The following is a 21,778-nucleotide window of genomic DNA, read 5'->3' on the forward strand; positions in this document are numbered from 1 at the left end:
ACTTTCTTCTCCTGGTACTGATCTTTGTCTTCACTGAGAGCTTGATTGCTTCTCAGCCTTCAGTGGCAGGGCTACAGCACCACCCAGTCTTGTTCTTTTGTCACTTAGCTCAGTAACTGTGGTATCAGCTCTGAAATCAGCTACTAGGGAAAAGGGAGAGTAAAGAAAGTTAAAAATTGCTCTGATGCTACTCATCAAGCCTGTTACCCTCCTTTTCCTTCATCAATTCATTTCAGAGTAACAAGACTTCTTATACAAGAGGAAATGTGCTAGATTACTTATAAACACAGCATTTGCAAAATGGCTCTTTTGAGACAATGACCAACACTGACCTATATGACTTTTTCTTAGGAAGAACAAACTCAGGTTTTCAGTGAGGAAAGGATGCTGTTTATAATAGTTTTCATGTTTCATAGCTGTTTTACAGTATATTTAATATGAAAACACTTCATACCTACCTTCGCCTATAGAGAACACATCATACAAACTTCAGCCAGCACCTGTCCTAACAATGAACTTTCTTTGGCAAGGGTTATTCCATATTTGTCCTCTGTGCCTACTCTCTGTTGAAAGACTGATTGGAGTGTGCTGTAACCTGGCATCCAACCATGGAAACAATTGTTTTCTACAGGTGCAGCATTAGTAGAAGAGTTATAAGCTAATTTTGCTGCTGTTTGATTATCTGCTATGTTTGATAAAGGGCTTTCAGTTGAACAATGTGAGTGACAACATAAACAACTTCTCTTTGTTTGATGTAATTGCTGGACTAGGAAATTGAGCACCATACTTCTGAAAAACTGTGTTACAGTATTACGGGATATATAATCTCTCTGGTTTGCTGCTTGGGTCCTTGAAAGCATAAAACAAATACTAATTAGAAATGTTTATTAAATTTTTGTATCACCTATTAAGAAATAGGCTGTGCCAGATGAGGAGCTTATTTCAGGAAAATTAAATGGTAAAAAACACAAAGATTTTGCAAAGCTTCAAATTCCCTTGTGGTCAAGACTGAAGTTCTGGTGGGAAATTATGCTACAGATTGTTCTTTTGGCTAAAACAAAGTTAGGGAGGAAATTCTCCATAGATGTGGCTAACATACAGGTATTTTTAAGTTGTAATCAAAAGAATGAACCAAAGGATTATTCTTAATTTTGGTCACCAATAGGTGTTGTTGCAATGCAGTGTAAAAAACAGGCTATGTCTTCCCATTCACCTGGCTTTGCCAAACCTTCTGACTTCAAGCTGTAATTCAAACCTCATGTTTCCCTAGTCCTTTTTTCTTTCTCTTTATTTCAGGGAACTGATTGGATTGCAGATTTCCTACCCCTCCAGCAAAGCTGATTACTCTTCATCTCTCTTCCAGGTCAAAGTAATCTGTCAGGACTTTAACACACAGTTTTCCCCAGGCCTCCAGGAGAGATCTGTACTTCTTCCAACACTGCCAGCATGCAGAAGCCTTTACAGAATCACAGAATCACAGAATCCCAAGGGTTGGAAGGGACCTCAAAAGATCATCTAGTCCAACCCCCCTGCAAGAGCAGGGTAACCTACAGTACATCACACAGGAACTTGTCCAGGCGGGCCTTGAATATCTCCAGTGTAGGAGACTCCACAACCCCCCTGGGCAACCTGTTCCAGTGCTCTGTCACTCTTACAGTAAAGAAGTTCTTCCTGATGTTAACGTGGAACTTCCTATGTTCCAGTTTACACCCATTGCCCCTTGTCCTATCACTGGATATCACTGAAAAAAGCCTAGCTCCATCATCCTGACACCTACCCTTTACATATTTGTAAACATTGATGAGGTCACCCCTCAGTCTCCTCTTCTCCAAGCTAAAGAGACCCAGCTCCCTCAGCCTCTCCTCATAAGGGAGATGTTCCACTCCCTTAATCATCTTTGTGGCTCTGCGCTGGACTCCTTCAAGCAATTCCCTGTCCTTCTTGAACAGAGGGGCCCAGAACTGGACGCAATATTCCAGATGCGGCCTCACCAAGGCTGAGTAGAGGGGGAGGAGAACCTCTCTTGACCTACTAACCACTCCCTTTCTAATGCACCCTAAGATGCCATTTGCCTTCTTGGCCACAAGAGCACATTGCTGGCTCATGGTCATCCTCCTATCCACCAGAACCCCCAGGTCCCTTTCCCCTTCACTACTTTCCAGCAGGTCAACCCCCAACCTGTACTGGTACATGGGGTTGTTCTTCCCCAGATGCAAGACTCTACACTTGCCCTTGTTAAATTTCATCAAGTTTCTCCCCGCCCAACTCTCCAGCCTGTCCAGGTCTCGCTGAATGGCAGCACAGTCCTCTGGTGTGTCAGCCACTCCTCCCAGTTTTGTGTCATCAGCAAACTTGCTGAGGGTGCACTCAGTTCCCTCATCCAGGTCATTGATGAAAATAGTAAACAGCACCGGTCCCAGCACCGACCCCTGAGGAACTCCACTAGTCACAGACCTCCAGCTAGATTCTGCGCCATTGACCACAACTCTCTGCCTTCTTCCTTTCAACCAGTTCTCGATCCACCTCACTACTTGATCGTCAAGCCCACACTTCCTTAGCTTATCTGTGAGGATGCTGTGGGAGACAGTATCAAATGCCTTACTGAAATCAAGAAAAACTACATCTACCGCTCTACCATCATCCCTCCACCTAGTCACTTCCTCATAGAAGGCTATAAGGTTGGTCATACATGACTTCCCCTTCATAAAACCATGTTGGCTGTTCTTAATGACCCCCTCATCCTTGATATGCCTAGTGATGGAGTCAAGAATAAGTTGTTCCATCATCTTTCCAGGGATGGAGGTAAGGCTGACCGGTCTATAATTACCCGGGTCCTCCTTCTTGCCCTTCTTATAGACTGGTGTGACCTTTGCCATCCGCCAATCCTCAGGCACCTCGCCCGTTTCCCACGACTTACCAAAGATGATGGAAAGTGGCCTAGCAATGACCTCCGCCAGCTCCCTTAGCACCCGTGGGTGCATTCCATCCGGACCCATCGATTTACAGATGTCCAGTTTGCATAGCTGATCCCTAACCCAATTCCCATCTACCAAAGCAAACTCCTCCTTTGTCCTGACTCCTTCTGGGGCTATAGAAATCCGGGGCCCTCGGGGAGAGTCTGCAGGAGTAAAGACAGAGGCAAAGAAGGCATTCAGCACCTCTGCCTTCTTTATATCCTCTGTCTCCAGGGTACCCACTTCGTTCAGCAGTGGGCCTATATTGCCTCTTGTTTTAGTTTTATTTGCTATGTATTTGAAGAAGCCCTTTCTATTGTCTTTAACCCGACTAGCAAGATTGAGTTCCAAGGAGGCCTTAGCTGTCCTAATTGCCTCCCTACATCCTCTAACAACTGTCCTATATTCCTCCCAAGCGGCCAGCCCCTCCTTCCATAATCCATAGATTCTCCTTTTCCACTTTCTTCTGCCTCTTGCTTTCTGCTTTATTCTCTCAAGACAGAGTTCTTCACTGCCACACTTGATATTTCTGGCAGCTATTGAGGAACTGATTCAATAGCAGCCCTTATCTTTTCCTAAGATTTACGTAAGGTCAGAGTTAGAAGCCTGTGCTGCCCAAGGGATACAAGAATAACTGGGAGACAGAGATGTCCATGGTGCCAACACAAAAGTAGCCAGTGCCTCCACCCTGTGTTTCAGTAGAGCTGGGAGTATAATGAATCAGTCGAAATGGGACAGAAGCCCACCAGAGGACCCACAACACTAATCAGAAAGACATCCACAAATCAAATCTAGAGGCATTTGCAGTGAACAGTTTCCAGGTTTCTGGACATGTCTTACGCGCTGAAACTGTCACACATATCTTATCCTTTCATATGAATATCATATGAATATTTTTGCATAAACTATGTGACTACTTGGAGGTGTTTTAGTTTAGGTCTAAATTTTGACCTGAATTTTCTTTGCATATTAGACTAATTTTGGCTCCAGTAGCATGTCTGATGTATGCAAAACTAATGGGACATAGCTTTTTTAATTAGCCCAGTGAGGGTTTATGATTGTGTTACATCAACAAGAAAAACAAGGAAAGAAAAAAGCTAAATTTCTACTTTGGCTGTCTGCAGCTGTTTACCTTGAGATCATTTTCTGAAGACTCTGGTCGCAGAACAGCAGCATGACAGTTTATGCAATGTGGCTTTGACATGAGTAAGGCGCAGGCATCTTTAAACGTGCAGAAGACCAGGAATTCAAACAAAATTTGAACATAAAAATAGTAGATTCACAATTTATCATCCCTACCCATTTTCTGTGCCTGCTAAAAGACAGCATGAAGTTAGTCAGAGAACAGGCAAATCGGGAGGTCATTGTTACTTCTCCAATGTACCTTGCAAACAGAAACTAATTAATGTAAGGAAAGAAAAAAAACAAAACAAGCCTACTGTATGCCACCTGAAGAAACGCTGCTGCCAGTAAATTAAAAATGTATGGCTTGAGCTGCACAGCATCTGCCTGCCTAAAGCTACCTCTGTAAATAGTGTAGAAGACCAGAGAACTGAAACAATGGGTAGCAGGTGGGTCATGAGAAGAATGTTGGTATTAGTTATACAATTCCAAACAATGTGCAAGCCCTGCAAAGCTGAGAGTAAGTCTCTATTCTTAGAAGATTTGTCCTCCATTTTATTTCCTATTGCTTAACAGTAGTGAATTACAACCTAGTGATAACAGTTAAATGTAGGAGTATGAACAATAATTATTATTCAACATTTGATCCGTGTTTATTTTACATCTATCTCTTTAGCAACAGGGCAAAATAGACTCAGTAAAATGAGAATCAAACTTTAATAAAATGGAACTTTAAAGTTTAAAAATGTTCAATTTTTCCATTCATTTTTCCTGGGTCTTCCTGTTTTCTGGTTCTACTCAAAACAAAATGAGGTCTGGAAATAAAAGAAGAGAGCATGCAGGTCAACTTGAAAGGATTATGACTACTGGTCACTTACCCAGCAAGAACTGTTAAATGTATCTAGACTCGTTATATTTCTATTAAATACTTGAATAAGTGACTAGTTATTTTTTTTGTGAAGTTATTTTTCTTACTATCAGTTCAAATTTTAAGTTACATTAGGACTTGCTTTTCAGTAATACAAATACGATTTTTCAAACATGTTTCATTGTCTTGAGAGGAAATGTCCTGTTACTTACACAGACTTTGGTGGTAGTTTTACTATTTACATATGTGCCATTTCTCAGGATGTCACCCAGAATTATTAAAAACCAACAAAACCTCACACTACATTTGTTCTAAACAGCATTCTTAGCTGTGGGGGCCAAATGCTATTTTCTCTTGTTATAAGCAGCTTTTTCTTTTGCGTATTTATCACACTGTTCAGATGTTTGAATCTTTAGCTGCCTGTCTGCAGAGGATCACTGAGGAGCTCATGTCCTCTTTGAGGTAAGGTACTTACATCCTTGTAAGTATGGATGGCTTTAGCCAGAAGTGAACTAGAGGAGGACTTGCTGAGGGGGGCAGTTAGAGGTGTCTGATAGATCAGGTGCACGCTGGCCCCATCTGTCTGTAAAGACTGCTGCTTCACTCAACAAAACATTTCATAGCAGAGAAAGAGACTTGTGTTGATCAGCAGCAAATGGCTGTCACAAAAATTACTATGCCTGCCCTAGCCCGTTTCTCTTTAACTTGGCAGCAGCTTTGGAAAACCCTGTTTAGTGTTCTATGGCAGGCAGATAAAGGTTGTTTAAAAAAAAAAAGAAGATTGCTATCCCTTCCCTCTTTTTCTTTTCTCTTCTCTTTGATGAGACCCTCATTTATGCTTTCTAAAATACTCCCTGTGTATCCTTATATTGCTAGAGACACTGACAGATGCTAATAATAATAATAAAAAAACACTTGGATCTCTGATTCAATCATTTTACATTTAAACATAGCCAGGTGCAGTTTACTCATACAGTGATCCCCTTTATAGCTCTCAAGTGTCAATTACAGTTTGGTTAACTAAAAGGCATTAATGGTCTACGAAAATGAATTCTAGTCTGTTGAGCTTATTACAAATGTGATTCAGCATATTTCTGACTGGTGAATAAAACATTTAGCTGGTGAGTTCCTGCTTATGGTTTTACGTGGCGCTTCCTTCTTTGCCAGGCTATGCTCTGCAAAGTGAATTGGACTAGATGATCTTTTTAGGTCCCTTCCAACCCTTGGGATTCTGTGATTCTGTGATCTGTTTTCCTGAGACTTACCTTCAGTATACTAGAATATCACAGGAAAGAGCACAAGAGTCCAAGAAAGAACGACTTCTGACTTATTTGTACCTGTACTGCAACTGGTGATTTTCTTTGTGTTGAAGATAATCAGCATATAAAAACTGGTGTTCAGGAAAGCCCATGTCAGTAAGACTTAACTCAGTTGAAAATCTGCTGCATTTCCATTGGCAGATATTTCAGCCTTTCATCATGGATTAATTACACCTTAGAGTCAGTCTGGCTTATACAACAGAAGTACTTCTGCTCACTCAGAATACAACTAAAGAAGGTAACATGAAATAAGGTGCCATTCTCAACTGCAGTTGCAGAGAAAGTTCAAAATTACAATCCATTCTTCACAACTGATCTTCCTAAGAAATAAAAGCAGAGGAAAGAGTTAAATGAAGTCTGGTTTTGATTCAGAATACCTGACTTTTTTTAAGCTTGGCAGATAAAAAGGTTTCTGTCAAAAGTTATTCTTTTACTGCATTCCTGTGAATGGAAGCTAAAGTGAGATGCATTGAGATCCTGAAATTCCCAAGGAGTGTTGAACACAACTGGGAAACCCTGCCCCTCCCAATATGCTTTGTTTTCATTTCCAAACATCTGGCAAATGCATTTCTTTTTCCTTCCTGACACTTCATACAATTAAAATTTTACCTAAGAATGTTACTCGTCTGGGCTGAGATAAAAACAGGCTATTCTGTAAAAGGTGAAGCTGTCATTTGTACTGAACAGTTAAGGAAAAGGATGACCATTGTGCAGGTGGACAGAGAGCATTCACTCACAGAGTCACAAAGCACTCTGCAACCTGTCACGAATTTGCACAGGTCTTTGAATGAGGCAAAGTTAAACCATGCTTAGTGAACAAAATGCTGATAAAGTGCTGATTCAGTCTTTACTCCTCAATGAGAGAGAGCCTTATCACTCAATATGTAGGAGTGATGAAATGGAATCTCTTGTTATAGCACTACTTTGTTCTGTATTAGCACTGAGTGATGAAGGACCTTGTTTCCCTCCTATATTAGTTAATCTAATTGGAACTACACTCCCAGCTATCTCATTACTTAATAATACGTAGCAGTTTGGTACCTCCATTTTCAAACCTTGAGTAGTTAATTACTAGTTATACACTCAATCTTCATTTCTTTAAATTAAAGATCCATCTGCATTGCATACATACAGTGCTTCATTCCTTTTCTCATACAATAGGTTCCAAAAAGAAAGATAAAGGGCTTGATATTTTGGTACAGAAATAGAGGATACAACTAGACAGCGTACATAAACCAGCTCTGCCCTAGAATAGCCTATACTGTGGCTGCTCCCCTTTTGATGTACAAAAGGGGAGAGATGTCTCATCCACCATTTCTGTGTGAGCAAAATAGAACACATCTCCATGGCGCAGAGTTACAAATATTGTTGCTGAAAAAAAAACCCTAAGGTGTAAGCTTTTTTTTTATCACTTTTTAACCAAACAGGTAAAATAAGAATGTACCATGTTGTATGCTTTATATTGGCTTCTAAACCTGTTAGTCAAAATAACTGCCAAGTTTGTTATTCCATATATATCATATCTGTGATTGGGGTAATTTTTCAACAAGGTCAGTGTGAACAGCTCTATGCTGTAGTCTGATTTAGAATTTGGACCAAAGATGTGTATTTTTAAAATAAACCAAAAATTGATATTCATATAATCATGCTTTTCATATCATAATGTTCATATAATAGGGTTAAAATCTATATCATGTCATAGAGTTAAATGTGTTCTTGTCAAGGAATATGACTACATACGCAGCTACTGAGGTGATTAAATTGGCTGTTTTTCTTTTGGAAAAATATTTCAGTGTCTCCTTTGCATAGATATCATTTAATCCCCTGCAGCAAGAAAAATCAATAATAACCTTTAGTCTAATATTATATCACATCTTCAAACAATGCTGAAGCTCCAAACTGATCGCACTTCTGCCAGTTGTGTAACCTTGTGCCAAAATGAGAATTGAGACAACATGAAAGACAGGTCAGAAAATTCACTAGACATCTCTCCTCTTTTGACAACTCTTGCCCTTATCTGTTGTGACTTCAAAAGAGATCTGCTGGAGCAGCTGAGGATAAAACAACCTGGTTGAAGGAATTACATGGTTCAAGGCTGCTCCTGATCAGCGGCAGTAGATTAAAAAAAAAAAACAGTATCAGTCACCTGTATCCAGCTGCAAACACTGGCCTGTAAAAGTACCCTTCTACTGCACAGTATCTCACATGAGGATCCGCGAGAACATCATGTACCAAGCAGAGAGGTTTGTCTGTTTGCCTGACCACACAGCAGCTACAAAAACACTAGATGTCCCAGCAAAATTTTGCAGACAGATTTAAATGAACAGAATCTATTTACCGAACAAGTCATTTAGAAACGTCTGTCTCTTTTAAATCTTCATGACAGCTTAAGTTTGGGCTTGGAGGGACTATAATAAGTGGCTATATTTTTGGATCATGGTGGGATTTGGAAAAGCAACTGGACTTATCCACTGCATCTTTTAGAATATGATCGAAGGCATCAGCCCACACCTGGAAAGGGAAGCTCTCAAGAGGCAGATTAAGACCTGTGATGCTTGGCAGAAACTCCAGCAATAATATTTAAAGGTCTCATATTTTGCTGTGTCTATCAATTTGTCTCTTACGGCATTCTCCACTTGAACAGCAACAGAATGCTTCGAAGCTGCCTGTGGGGCTAGGAAGCAGAGTCCTTTGCATTTAGTTTTAGTAAACCAAGAGCAGGACATGAGAAGCTGGGCAAGAAAAGATCACATCTTCTTTAAAACACTGTAACTTCAGTTGCAGATTTAGAAACTGACTGCTTTCTGTCCTATAGAAGTTACATGGAGAAGTAGACTTTTCTGAAGTAATAGTGTATGACTGCTGTCAATTCTTAATATTTTTAAAGCTTGTTAGATGATTATCAATCAGTAGTATTCCAAGCAAGGCTAGCAGGAGTTAATCCCAAAGAAAAATTTCTATGCCTTTGCACCAGCATTGACTGATTTGTCAGTGCAGAATATACCATGTGCAAGTATTGGCCAGTAAGATTTTCTATATTTCTTTGTAAGAACTGGAGAAAGAACGAGTCTCTGTGTGGTATTTCTGCAGTACAGAAGACATTCTCCTCTGACACTATTGATGGATGGTGTCTCCAGATATAGTTCCAAAACAAAATTGTACTACGGTTGTTAAAATGCTTTCCACAATGTGTACTAGCAATGAATGATGGCTTTCCTGTCTTCTTTCTGCCATGTGTGAAATGAGTCTCTACTTCACTGAGTCCAGCTGCTCATCTGCGACCATTTCTGTTGCTTTTTATGATGGAGGTTGTAAAGTGTCGCGCTGCAGCAGCCTCTCCACAACATAACTACTCTGTCAAGCAAAACCACAATATTACCTTGTTTGGATGGGGAGATGTATTTTTCCAGCTCCTTTTCAAAATCAACAGAATGGGGATGCTTTCCTACTACTTTTCATCAAGTTTTAGAAAAATTCAGCGAGATTTGTGTTTCATGCTTTGTACTACCTAGTACTGGATGCTGCAGCAATGACGAAGATTTTCATGGATTAAAGCTGTACCCTTTTCTCTCTAGCTACAAATTCCATTCTGAAGCACATTTTATTGAACTTAAGCTATAAATTTATGATGCTTCGAAACACGGGTTAAAGCTCCAGAAAAATTAAATAAAATAAAAAAAGAATAGTATTTCTTTGACTATTTTTTCATTTCAAGCTGTTAATCATGTACCTTGTGTTGGTGTAGTGAGTAATAAACTGTCAATACTGGGAGATTAATGTCAGAGCAGGCTGCTGACAGACCAGAGAAGTCTCGCAAGTGTTATCTGCAAATAAAGCATGGCATCATTTCTTCTCTCTCAGGGAAGGAAATAGTCCTCAATGACACCTCTATGCCTATTAAACTGGCAGCAGGTAACTCCTGAAATGTGGTTTTGCTCAGCTGCTAAAATAGACTTTTCCTGGGTCACTGTAACACAGTAACTATGGCATATGTACATGTATATTTGTCTAGTTTGTGTCAGATTTCTAGTGCTACTAATTGCAAATCCTAGTTCAGAACTCAGAAAAGTTCTAAGATCTGTAAACTAGATGGAATTGTAATGTAATTAACTTACTAGATGAACTTTGTTAATGCCTTCTAATGGCATGAAACCAATGCATTAGCTCATGCCTGGAGAATTGTATCACTAAGGTAAAACTTCCTCACTTTGTTGAACTTTTTTTTTTAATAATGGAGCTGTGCTTCATCTTCCTTATTACCCTATTTCTGCAATTGCACAAAACTGCACAGCTGTGTGATCTTGTGACATATTGGCCCAGTGTAGCCAAATATTTGCTACCATATTTGTAAATTTAACTAAAACACACCTCACCTAAGGCACTCAGATGCAATGAGGACCCTTAAATATTTGCTCACAGAGTCATTTGTTTGCACATGAAATAGGGGTCAATGACCAAAAATTATGCTAGCAATTAAGCATATAAACCAGCTCATATTTGTAGGCAATTTATTTCAGGTTTATGTGTTCCACAAAATTTGTATGTGCTGTGCCAAATGCATGAAGATATTCAGGAGCAAATGAGCTAGCAGGTTGGGAATAGCCCCAACTTTTCTTGACATTCCTAGTTTTAAGAATACTTTGAAAAATATTTTCTCCTAATTGTCCTGCTGAGTTACTGAGTTGAGCCCCACAGCTAGAAAAAGTGCAGGGTTATTGTTACTAATAATGATTAAGAGTAATCAGTTCATTTTTTTCATTTCTGTTGTAAGAGGGAATTCAGGAAAAAAAAAAATCCTGTTAGAATAAATAGAAGAAATTCTGTACTGGCATCCTGAGATTTTTTTCATAGGCTGTTTATATAGCATTACTCTTTTTCAAGTCCATTTGAAGATGAAGGATTTTCCATGTTAATTCAAAGATTGAGCACCTTATTGAGCAGTTCCACAAAGGCACATTATGCAAGAGTCCCAGCGCACTACATAGGCATGGACTTAGTGTTCATCTAGTATTCCAAGTTTTCTATCAGACAGATAATTAAGAGGATGACAAGTATATATGGTATTTCCTTTTAATACTCTCATTTTTTTACTATTTTCAGCTCAGAGAATTTTCTGAGGCCAATATGATTCAGGAATCTCACTTTGTACAACTAGGAGGAATCCTTTCCCACTTGGCATTCACATCCATTGCCTGAAAGCAAGTACATTGGTTCTTTCTTTCAAAAGAAAGCAAATTTGTTTTTAGATTTAAAGAAAGAGGATGAAACAAGGTGGGAAAACATGGCTATTCACAGTCTCTTGTGTCTTGGCTACCTGGATACCTGGATTCAATCTCCACTCTACCTCTTGTCCCTAGCAAGCAAGTCACAGCTTTTCTAGCTATTTCATAGAATATCGCCATGCTGACGCAATGCCATCACTATAATGCTTAAGGGCGAGTAAGAAAGAAATGGAAGTCAAGCATGATGCTGTGTATTAGTAGTATTTGTTATGGCAAGTTGAGAATCAGCAAGCCTGTGTCCCACTCCCTCCAGTAACTTATTCATGCTGTCTTGTGACTAATTAAAAGTATAACTCCCACCACTGCCTCCTGCAGACACGATTTGTACAAAACAACGTCTGCTTATGTAGAGTTTGTGTAGGATCTGATCCACTAGGAATGCATCAAGTCCTCTGCAGGTGAAACAGGCAAAGAAACGCCTGTTTTTGTGGTTTCCTGGGACATGAGTGGGAGTAACTGTCATGTCCTGTCAATACTTGAGATACTGAGACACAAGGCCAAGGCAGATCATCAGTCAAATTTTCATCACTAAAACGCTTTTGCTGCATTTGGGACAAGATGGCACTAAAGAGAGGTTTGGAGTATCATAGTTTTGGATCCTGATGTCTAAGACAGAAGTCTATGGTTTTTTTGAATCTGAAGACCTGACGTCTTAGTTCACTCTAGTACCACATATTCTGTATATAGATATTCCCTGCAGTATCACCATACCTTCTTTGGTGCCTTTTGTCAGGCCAGGGAATGAGGCTTATTAATAAATGACTCTGTTTGGGAAAGTAGACACATGGCGTAGACTTTACAGAGGGAACAATTTAATTTTGTTCTCTTTCACAGCCCAGGGCAACAGCTCTGTATTTTCCTACAGGCTGCACAACCTGCTTAGACCTCAGGCACTGAGACCCTGGCTGGAGGAAGCCTGAGACAATACTACTCAGTACCAGTCAGTTGTTATAAGCTGTTTTCTAGCAACAGAAGAGAAAAGGTGCTAATGAAGTGCAAAATTATCTTCTCCTTACTGCTGCTTTCATCCCTGCAAATGTTCAAAACCTGTGTGGATGAGACCCTCAGTGATAATTGTTTAGTCTTGGTAGTCCTGCGGTAATGGTTGGACTTGATGATCTTAAAGGTCTTTTCTAACCTAGCTGGTCCTGTGATTCTGTGAGACTTCAGTGTATTTCACAGACCCTTGCTAGGAAGTGTGTCAGTTCAGCCTCTGTCTCAGGAAAGGCTGATGTGCACAGATTCAGGATAGTACTGCTCATGCCACTAATGCTTGACGTCTACTGCAAATTTGTGAAAGTTAATTCTCTTGCACTTTACGTAGTCATTGCCTATGCTAAACAGATAAAAATACTGCAGGGAGTGGAGAAATATAAATTCAGTATCATAACAATTTTCACTCACTTGCAAATGTAGGTGTGATTCAAGAAGCAAATGAAGTACCTGCTTTTTATATCTTCTGAAGCAGAAACATATGTGAACAGAGAACAGAAATATTTATTGTCTCGGGGCTTCCCTCTGCTTTGTCTCATACAGTGCATCTTAGTGTCTCAAGAACAGAGTCCTCGTTTATATATCTTCATTTAAGGATCAAGATGCATCACAGCAAAGATAACTTGGAGGCCCTGTGGTGCTCTGGACATTTGTCCAATGCATGCCCATTGGGCCGCCAGCATAGACGTTTAACAATTTTTTTTTTCTTCAGTTATTGATTCAGTCTTGAAGAAGTGGCAAATTTAACCATGGTTTTGTTGCTAAGCTTCCTAGTGTCAAGTGTGAAAAGTCAAGATATCCCTTATCTATTACTTACATTTTTAACTCAAAGTTTGTATATCACTTTCAGAGGTTTAAAGTCTATTTAAAGGATCATTTCAAGTCCATGTCAAATATGTATTTCAAGTCCAACAGCAGCAAACCCTAAAATATCATGAACAGTCTAATAACAGACTTGTCTGAGCTCTGCTTTACAGCTGATTCATAGGATTCTATGAGAACAATAAATGCCAATACAATATCCTCAGTACTGACCAACCCCAGGCTCCTTTTAAAATCTCACAGACCCAAACATCTTTTTAAATCAGTGTGACTGTTCACCCACCATCTCCAGAAACTGCCTGGTTTAACTGTGACTTAATCAACTGAATTAGCTGAAACACTGTCCCATGCACTGTGATCACAGATCAAAGCACTTAGGAAAGCACAAAGGAAGTGGTGAAAGGACATGATGCCTGTTCCAGTGGTGATCCAGTTGTCCTTCTAACAACAGTTGTCCTGTAACAACAGAAACCTACTTTTCCTAATCACTTGATGCCCTGCATCATTACAATTTTTCCTGTTCTTCAGTGGATTTCAGTGTGACACTGTTTAATAATTAGTTTTCTAGACTTGCTAGCACTAGAAGCATAGACAGGAACTTCATACCTTAGAGGAAATACCTACATACCTACAGCTCACTGGGATTCATCTCCACCCATGTAAGTGGTATTACCACAGCAAATGCTATGGCTTTAGGTTATTGTCAGGTTTCCCTAAGATTGCTATTAGTAGGTACAAGCATGTATTTTCATTTTACAAGCTATGCCTACTTGGGAGTCACAGATCAGTGTGTATGGGTAAAAACATGAAAGGAAAATTCAGGAGACCTTTTACAATCTCAGTCCAGTCCTATCAGAAGTCTGTGAGTTCACAGTCCAGTGATGCTGGAGTGACAGCTCTGATCATCTGCCAAAGAAGCGAGGAGGACAACATCATGATTTCTCCAGTGGAAGTGCAGACCTTTCTCTCAATCTCTCCCCTCCCCAGAGTTTGGGGGATTGTAGTGATAGATGCTCCAGGGACTGGAGTGGTATACAGTGCACCACTCACCCTTGTACTATTGAACCAGAAACTTTCCTTAACAGCACTTTTCTGCATCTGCCTTCTTCGGGAGGCAGTTGGTTTTGCTGTTGACTTTTATTTTCTCGATGGTATCACCTAGCCCTGCTGCTCTGTAAACTCTGCATGTCCTGCTGTGTATTCACTTTCCCAGGTCACCTACAAGTAAAGAAATTTGAAGGTGATCCTAACCACACCAGAAGCTCTCCTCTTAACGAGCTTCCACCCAGTTCTTAACTCTTTCCTACCTCTCTATCTAAGCATTAATAAGCTAATTCTTTATCAGGCTGAACACTGACTTGCACTTGGCAGCCTTAGATGTTAGCTCTACCTGAGACATTGAGCTGGAGAATATGGTAAAGACAAGGTACATTATGTCTGACTTTTCACCCATGTCACCTCTGATGCAATGTTCACAAAGGCATTAATCACATTTGTTAACCAGGCCTGCCCTTTCATAATAGATGTCAGCAGGAGCTGCATGAGAGTGAGATCTGTAGCTAATTTAGCAGAAGGTGACCTTTCAGAGGAGGTTGGAAGGCCAGTGGAGTGTGTAAGTATGGAAATGGAGGAAAAGACCCATGCTGAAACAGTGCAAATGAGGAGACACCTGTGTAAAACCTTTGGCTGAGCTCCATTACATTGAAGGAAACGCTGTCTCGCGTGAAATGATTGCTGCACTACTTACTGCAGGCAACCCAAGGATTTTTGCTTTGTGTCACCTGGAAGACATCATAGGGTTGGTCTAGTCATAAAAATTGGTAATGAAGAGAATTATATTTATTTCGAGGAAACGAGAACCATTTCTCTATTATTTTATATGGGGAAATTTAGGAAATACTCATACCTGTCTGCACTTTAACAGTATTCCAAGCATTAGAAAATAAAATTTTAGTAATATTCTGAAATAAGACCACAATTGCTTTGGATATGCAGAGAAGGGACTTATGCTTCTTATGCAATCAGCAGGTCACATCCCAGGTCAGTTCCAGAGCTGCTGATGCCATCAGTTTTAGTGTTTCAGCAGGCGATAATCTGACTTATACCAAGGAGGTGCATGAATAGGGAAACTGGGAGCTCCAGATCCTTTCTGTTATTCAGGTTTTTCAGTAGTGCACATTTTTCACAAATAAAATATTCTTGACTGTTCGATCGCTGTATTGCCAGCCCTGTAGGAGGCCACTCCTCCAGTCCCAGGATAGGTGCACATGACAGGTGGACATATGTGACCATCCCTGCCCTCCACTGATGACCACTTACTGGCCTTCCATTTCTCCACCAAGCAGGATCCACCCCAGGATGTGGTTGCCATGTCAACGCTCTCCTTATGGCATCCACCCCTGGGAGGAAAAGGCTGGAGAGATTGCCATGGAAACCATGATCCCTGTAAGCATCAATAAGGCTGGTTTCTCCTCCACAGAATGTCCTGCCATGAAGCTGAGAAAATCCCTGGACATGTCGTGACCTATCCAACCCTGTCCCCATGGCGATGCTGGTCCTAGCCACACACAGCTGCTCCCGATGGGCTCACAGCAGCTTCAGCAGTGGTGCAGGACAGGCCTTTGACTGTCGCAGAACTGGAGCAGCTCACATCCAGGGACACAGACAGCCATTGCAAGGGACTTAGCTTCGCTTCTCAGGGAACAGTGGAAATGGGAAATTGCTGATTCTGCTGGTGATAAAAGTGTTCAGTGTATAAAAGCGTAATATAGAAGTACTACTCAGTGTATAGAAGATGCAGTAGGGGATGCATGTCTGCTTGGCAGGAGATATACATTCTCAGGCCAGGCTTGTACCATATAGCAACAACAACTAAAACCACCTTTTCATCTATAAATACTTCCTGTATTACATCAGTCTCTTAAAATTCCCCAAAACTACAGAAGATGTGATCTTTTTCAGATGAGTCTGGTGTGGAAAGAAACTGCCTGAACCAATTCTGTAGAAAGACTGTAGCTAGAAAACAGAAAAAAATATTCCATGGAACATAAAAATATATAGAAGTGCTTTTAGCACAGATATTTGAACAGAAAACACCAAAGGTCTTGACTGCGTGACTTAACAAAGCCCAGTTAATGAATCCCTGCTTATACCTAGACTATCTGAGCAGAGTTATTTGTATTAAAGGACTTCTCTATCACAGGAAGCTTCTGTGGATCTACAGTAATAGCACAGTACAGGAGCTGGCAGATATAGGCTGAAGAATCAGAATCCTGACACCGCAGAAAATCAACAAAAATTTAGTTTCAGGGTCACAGGATACACACATACTCAGTATTTGGCTTCTTGTATGCACATTTTAGTTAATAAGTGATCCATTAAATAAGAAGTGTTTGCATTCAAGAATTTAACAGTGCTCTGGATTTAGGACTGTCAAGAGTTCATGTGCATACTCTGAGATTATAAATACCTGCTTTGACACCGACTCTTAGCTATATATAATGAGTTCATCTACTGCTGAATCATCAAAGGGGCATAGATGGGCTCTCCTCAGGGATGAGGGACTTTGTACACTTTAACTATTGTTATACACCTGCTGTTGCTTATCAAAGAGAAACGAAACACGTAACTGCAGATGACTTCCCATAATCAAGGAGAGAACTTACTGAAATGCCCAGGTCAAGAGATTTTGAGTTTTATCTTCTAATAAAGACATATTTCTATTTTATCATATATTTGAATATATAAGTGACATTACTGTGAAATTACTTATCTGGAATATAATTACAGAAAACTAGAAATCATCCCCTAATCTCATCCTGAAAGTCATTACTTCACTTGTAATTGGATGGATTTTGATCATATTTCACACTGGGAGCAGGCAGTTCCGACTCAGTCCCAAAGTCAGCCCTTGTGCTTTGCTCTCCTATGTGGTCACCACGTGGCATAGAAAACTGGCTCACAGTATGGCATAAAAGACAGGCAAACTGTCATTCTGCTTCACTAGACTCTTGTCTCTGGGGAAATGGGAACTTGTTTGTGTAGAAACCTCAAATCATTATGTTCTCTGTATTGCTATGTCTTTGATCCAGTGGATGCTTTAGGTAAGAATATACAGCTGCTTCTGGAAATCAGCCATCCAGACTTGCCTAAGCAGAAGCTGCTCAGTTTCCCATTTTTTTCCCTCATCTGCTTTCAAAACCCACCTAGGACAAGAGGTAACGGCCTCAGGCTGTGCCAGGGAAGGTTTAGGTTGGATATTAGGAAAAATTTCTTCACAGAGAAGGTGTTCAGGCATTGGAACAGGCTGCCCAGGGAAGTGGTGGAATCACCGTCCCTGGTAGTGTTCAAAAACTGTGTAGATGAGGCCCTCAGTGACATGGTTTAGTGGTGGTCTTGGCAGTTCTGGGATAATGGTTTGGCTCAATGATCTTAAAGGTCTTTACAACCTATTTGATTCTGTGATTCTATGATTCTATTCTTTTGGTCTGTGGCAGAAAATTCTTAAATTTAATTACATACTCAATGAAAACCTGTTTTGTTTGTTTTCACCTGACAATTTAATTCTTCCACTTTCTTCTGCTGTAAAATATTGTCAATACGAGATCCTCATCATCTTGTAAACCATTCAGTATTTTGCAGGTTTTAATTATGGACTGTGGTAAACTTAGCTACATAGAAATTCATGAAGTTATCAAATGGCTATGCCTCCTCTCAAGTATTACTTTCTTCCAGCAAAACACCTCATGGCAATAGTGCTGGTTCTAGCTGTATCTCTGATAGGAATAAAAGAAAGAACACTGCAGTCAAAGTACATTGATTTCATGAACCTCATCTGAAGAACTTCCAACCCAAAACCAGAAGCAGAAACAGCATGGTGACAGGGACACTAGTAAGGTTCATATGTCTTCAAATAGGCCCACTTTTTTAGCTGATTCAGATTTCTTATCTGAGTGTCACTGATGCAGCAGAAAAAAAGCTTTTAGGAGGGAATGAGGCTACTGAGATGGAATGATGTACTCCATGTAGTGAAACAACACAGAAAAGTATTAGGAATCGAGTTTGGAGAAGAACCCAGATATGCTCCAGTTAACACTTCCTAACTCATACCTGTTTAGAGAAAGTGAGTTTGTTACACATTTTATCAGAGTAGAGAACTCAAGGACAAACTCTTCGGTAAGTGGCTTGAAAGAGAGCAAGCTACTTGAGTGCTATGTGATGTAAAGAACAGAAATGAGCAGCTAATTCATCTTTGAAACATCCAACTTTCACAAGAACAACAGTATTGACAGAAAAACTGTTACAAGTTACATACAACATAGAGGATAAATTTATACTCAGAAGCAAGAAACTGTTATTCCATAGCCATTCCTAAATGAATTATGAAATTACTTAGCCTCAAAGTACAAAATAACTTTAGAAGATTTCAATTCACAAAAAGTCATTACTAATATCGAATTCCTCATGCTTTAAAACTGCATAAATGTTTTTTTAAACCGTGCCTTGAAACCAATTATAGGTTAATTTAACTGACCTTCATAATTTTTGTGTTATAAAAACCTTTAGAAAGTGTTTGGTTTCATATTTGTTGCTCCTTCAATGGTATATTAATGATTTAAAGGCTTGAATAGTGCATATAGATAAATTATATATATGAGCTAAATTTTTTAGAACTTTCATCTTGATTTTTCTGAGGCCTCTGTTTCTCTGTGTAAAGCATCAGTATGGCATATACTGTTTCAAATACAGATATTCTGCTCCTTCTGCAAAATAGACTGAAAATAGATATTAGTAAGAGACCACTGACTACAGTTTAATTCCTCTGAAGTTTTCATGTGGGAGAACGATCATTGCTGCCATCCTGCACCTAATTTGATCTACTTTGCAATTTAAACACAATGGAACTTGCAAGTATACATATTTACATGTGGGGGACAGCAGATAACATTGTAAACTCATTAGGACTAATATAACAGGAGTGGAAACAGGATCCGTTTGTGCACAGTGGATCTATAGAGACCTCCAATAAAGCCCAGTTAATTCTTATGTTTCTTTCCTGGTCCATACATGGGAAGCACAACTTACACATTTCAACTCAGCAAAACTTAGGTCAATTTTGAAAGAAAAGGTTCCGTCGGTTTGGAGTGTGGAGCTGTTGTGCACCTGATAGAGCAATGAGCCCCTTCTGTGCAACAGCAGCAAGTGGATAGCAATAGGAATGAGGCATAATATTGAGAAATCAAAAATGAGAGAGGTTTGTACAAAGGGAAGAATAACACGGGGAGTTAAAAGGGACAGACACAGGGCTTAAAGCCAGCAGAACTGCATCACCTACCTGAAAAACTTTTGCCAAATTGTCAAAGAGGGCTTGACCAGCACTGACTTTATGCTTGACTCCCCTGACTGTGCCATTTTTGCTGAGGATGTTGACTCGCTTTGTACCAAAACCTCTCTCTTTAGTGGCTCTGACTAAAATGAGCAAGTCGTCCTGCTCGTTCTCGTTTTCGTCACACTCAGACCCTACATGTCCATTCTGCTGCCCATCCACTTCACTCAGCCGGCTGGTTTGGTCAGTCTCCGAGCTACTAGCATACTCAGAGTCCAGTGAGTCAGCAGCCTCCCCGTCGGCGTACACCTCCTTCAGCACTCTCCCGCTGTGTGAGGATGCAACACGGAATCGAACCTTCCTCGATAGCCTCTCACTGTCTCCCTTCACCTCACTTTTAAACATCGCCTCTTCCATTGATATGAGCAGTTTGCATTGTTCCAGTGTGGTGCCCATTGCATTTGCCAGTTTGTCACACTTAACAACAATATCAGCACTGTTTTCTGCTGAGAGGGGTTCTCATATTATACTAAAGAGGGTTCCCAAGAAGCTACGCTGCCGTTCTGCAGTTAATAATGAATGTATTTGTGCTATGGTTACCTTTAAACTAAAACCTGTAAAACGATCCCATTAATTAAATATTAAAAAGCCATTGTGTACTTTTTGGCACTAAGAAAGAAAGCAAGAGAGGGAGAAATTATATTTACTGACTAAAATAAAAAATCAAAACCACACGTGGTAAACCAAATAACAGAAACTACACAGGTTTACATAACACAGTTTTTGTTTGCTGAGAAAGACGAAGAGGAAAAGCTTCTCACAAGATCTGCAGGTCAAACCTGTTTTGTACATGGTTTAGTGGTAGACTTGACAGTGCTAGGGTAAAGGTTGGACTTGATGACCTTAAAGGTCTTTTCCAACCAGTTGATTCTATGATTACACCTGAGGGGAAAATTGCAAACTTGAAGAGGAGTCAGAGATGGGCACATTTCTTTCGTCAAAACACTTCATTCCTCTACCAATCAGACCTCATTCACCAAAGTTTACCTTTTATATATGCTTATGGAGATTTGGTGGGGAGTTCTGATTTGGTCTTTTGCAATGCTGGCCTTTTCACAGACTGGCAGAGTAGTGGAGAAGCAATTAATCACAATTCACTGCACAGAGTAACACAGTGTTATTAAATAAAACTGAGCCACAGCTAGTGCCACACATTAACCACAGCCTCTGTCTATTTGTCAATTTTTCAAGGGACAGGGCCAAGGAATCTGAACAAGGAAGAGGAGAAAGCTAATTAATTGGGGCAACAGGGGTAAACCAAACAAAACGTGGAACCAACCACAGGGGAAGCAAATTACCCTATCCCAGCAAATCACAAGTAGAGGCTGATGTGGTGTTAGGCACCAAGCACTAGATGTAAATATAACAAAGCCACGCTTGAGGCTTCTGGCCTATGTCAACTCAATATCATGTAGTAGCACCTTAGACCCCCAAGCTGGTCCTGAGTTTGCATGATGATCCCTACTTACAGTGCTATTCCTGCATTTTCTTCATTTAAAACAAAATACAAGGCATTCATTACAGCAGCATTGAGAACTCCACCTCCTTCTCACTTTCCTGGCAAGCATTCCCTACACACTCCCTACAGCTTCATTTTTTCTCTAGACTCATGAATACTGAATTGCTTCCTGAAACCTGTGACCCCCTGACAGGTATAGGCATGAAATGAGTCCCTAGATACTCAGCCAAACCAGAATGGCAATGCCTGCAGTCACAAGCAGCTGCAGAGCTTCAAGCATCTGAAGAGGCTTTCTGGCCAAGATTTTGGAAATGCAGGCTCAAATCTTTCTTCAATTGAGGTGGGGGTTATTGAAACTTTCTTTTGAACAAGAGGCATGAAAATACTGCTCTTCAGCTTAAGCAAAATCACAGTTCTTGTGACTAAACTCTAAAATTGCCTATTTTCCATCTACAAAATGGAAAAACAAATTATTAGTGGCATCTGATAGCTCTAGTGGTTGTCACACTTCTTTCTAAAATGAGATGATTCACTGTGTTATCAATTATTGATTTACACAGGAAAAAAAGGTAAA

General features: G+C 40.1%; 1 protein-coding gene across 1 annotated transcript in view; it reads right to left on the reverse strand.

Moving 5' to 3' along the window:
• The window catches only part of GRXCR1 (glutaredoxin and cysteine rich domain containing 1), a 42,284-nt gene extending 22,194 nt beyond the window's left edge, over window positions 1-20,090 (reverse strand). Inside the window, exons 1-2 of the mRNA XM_065698117.1 lie at window positions 19,695-20,090; window positions 16,953-16,955 (exon numbers count right to left, since the gene is read on the reverse strand). Coding sequence (XP_065554189.1) covers window positions 16,953-16,955; window positions 19,695-20,090 — 399 coding nt within the window. The remainder of the gene's footprint in view (window positions 1-16,952; window positions 16,956-19,694) is intronic.
• Between the last annotated feature and the right edge of the window lie 1,688 nt (window positions 20,091-21,778).

Source organism: Lathamus discolor, chromosome 1, assembly GCF_037157495.1.
Source record: "Lathamus discolor isolate bLatDis1 chromosome 1, bLatDis1.hap1, whole genome shotgun sequence".
In the NCBI taxonomy this organism is placed as follows: Eukaryota; Metazoa; Chordata; class Aves; order Psittaciformes; family Psittacidae; genus Lathamus; species Lathamus discolor.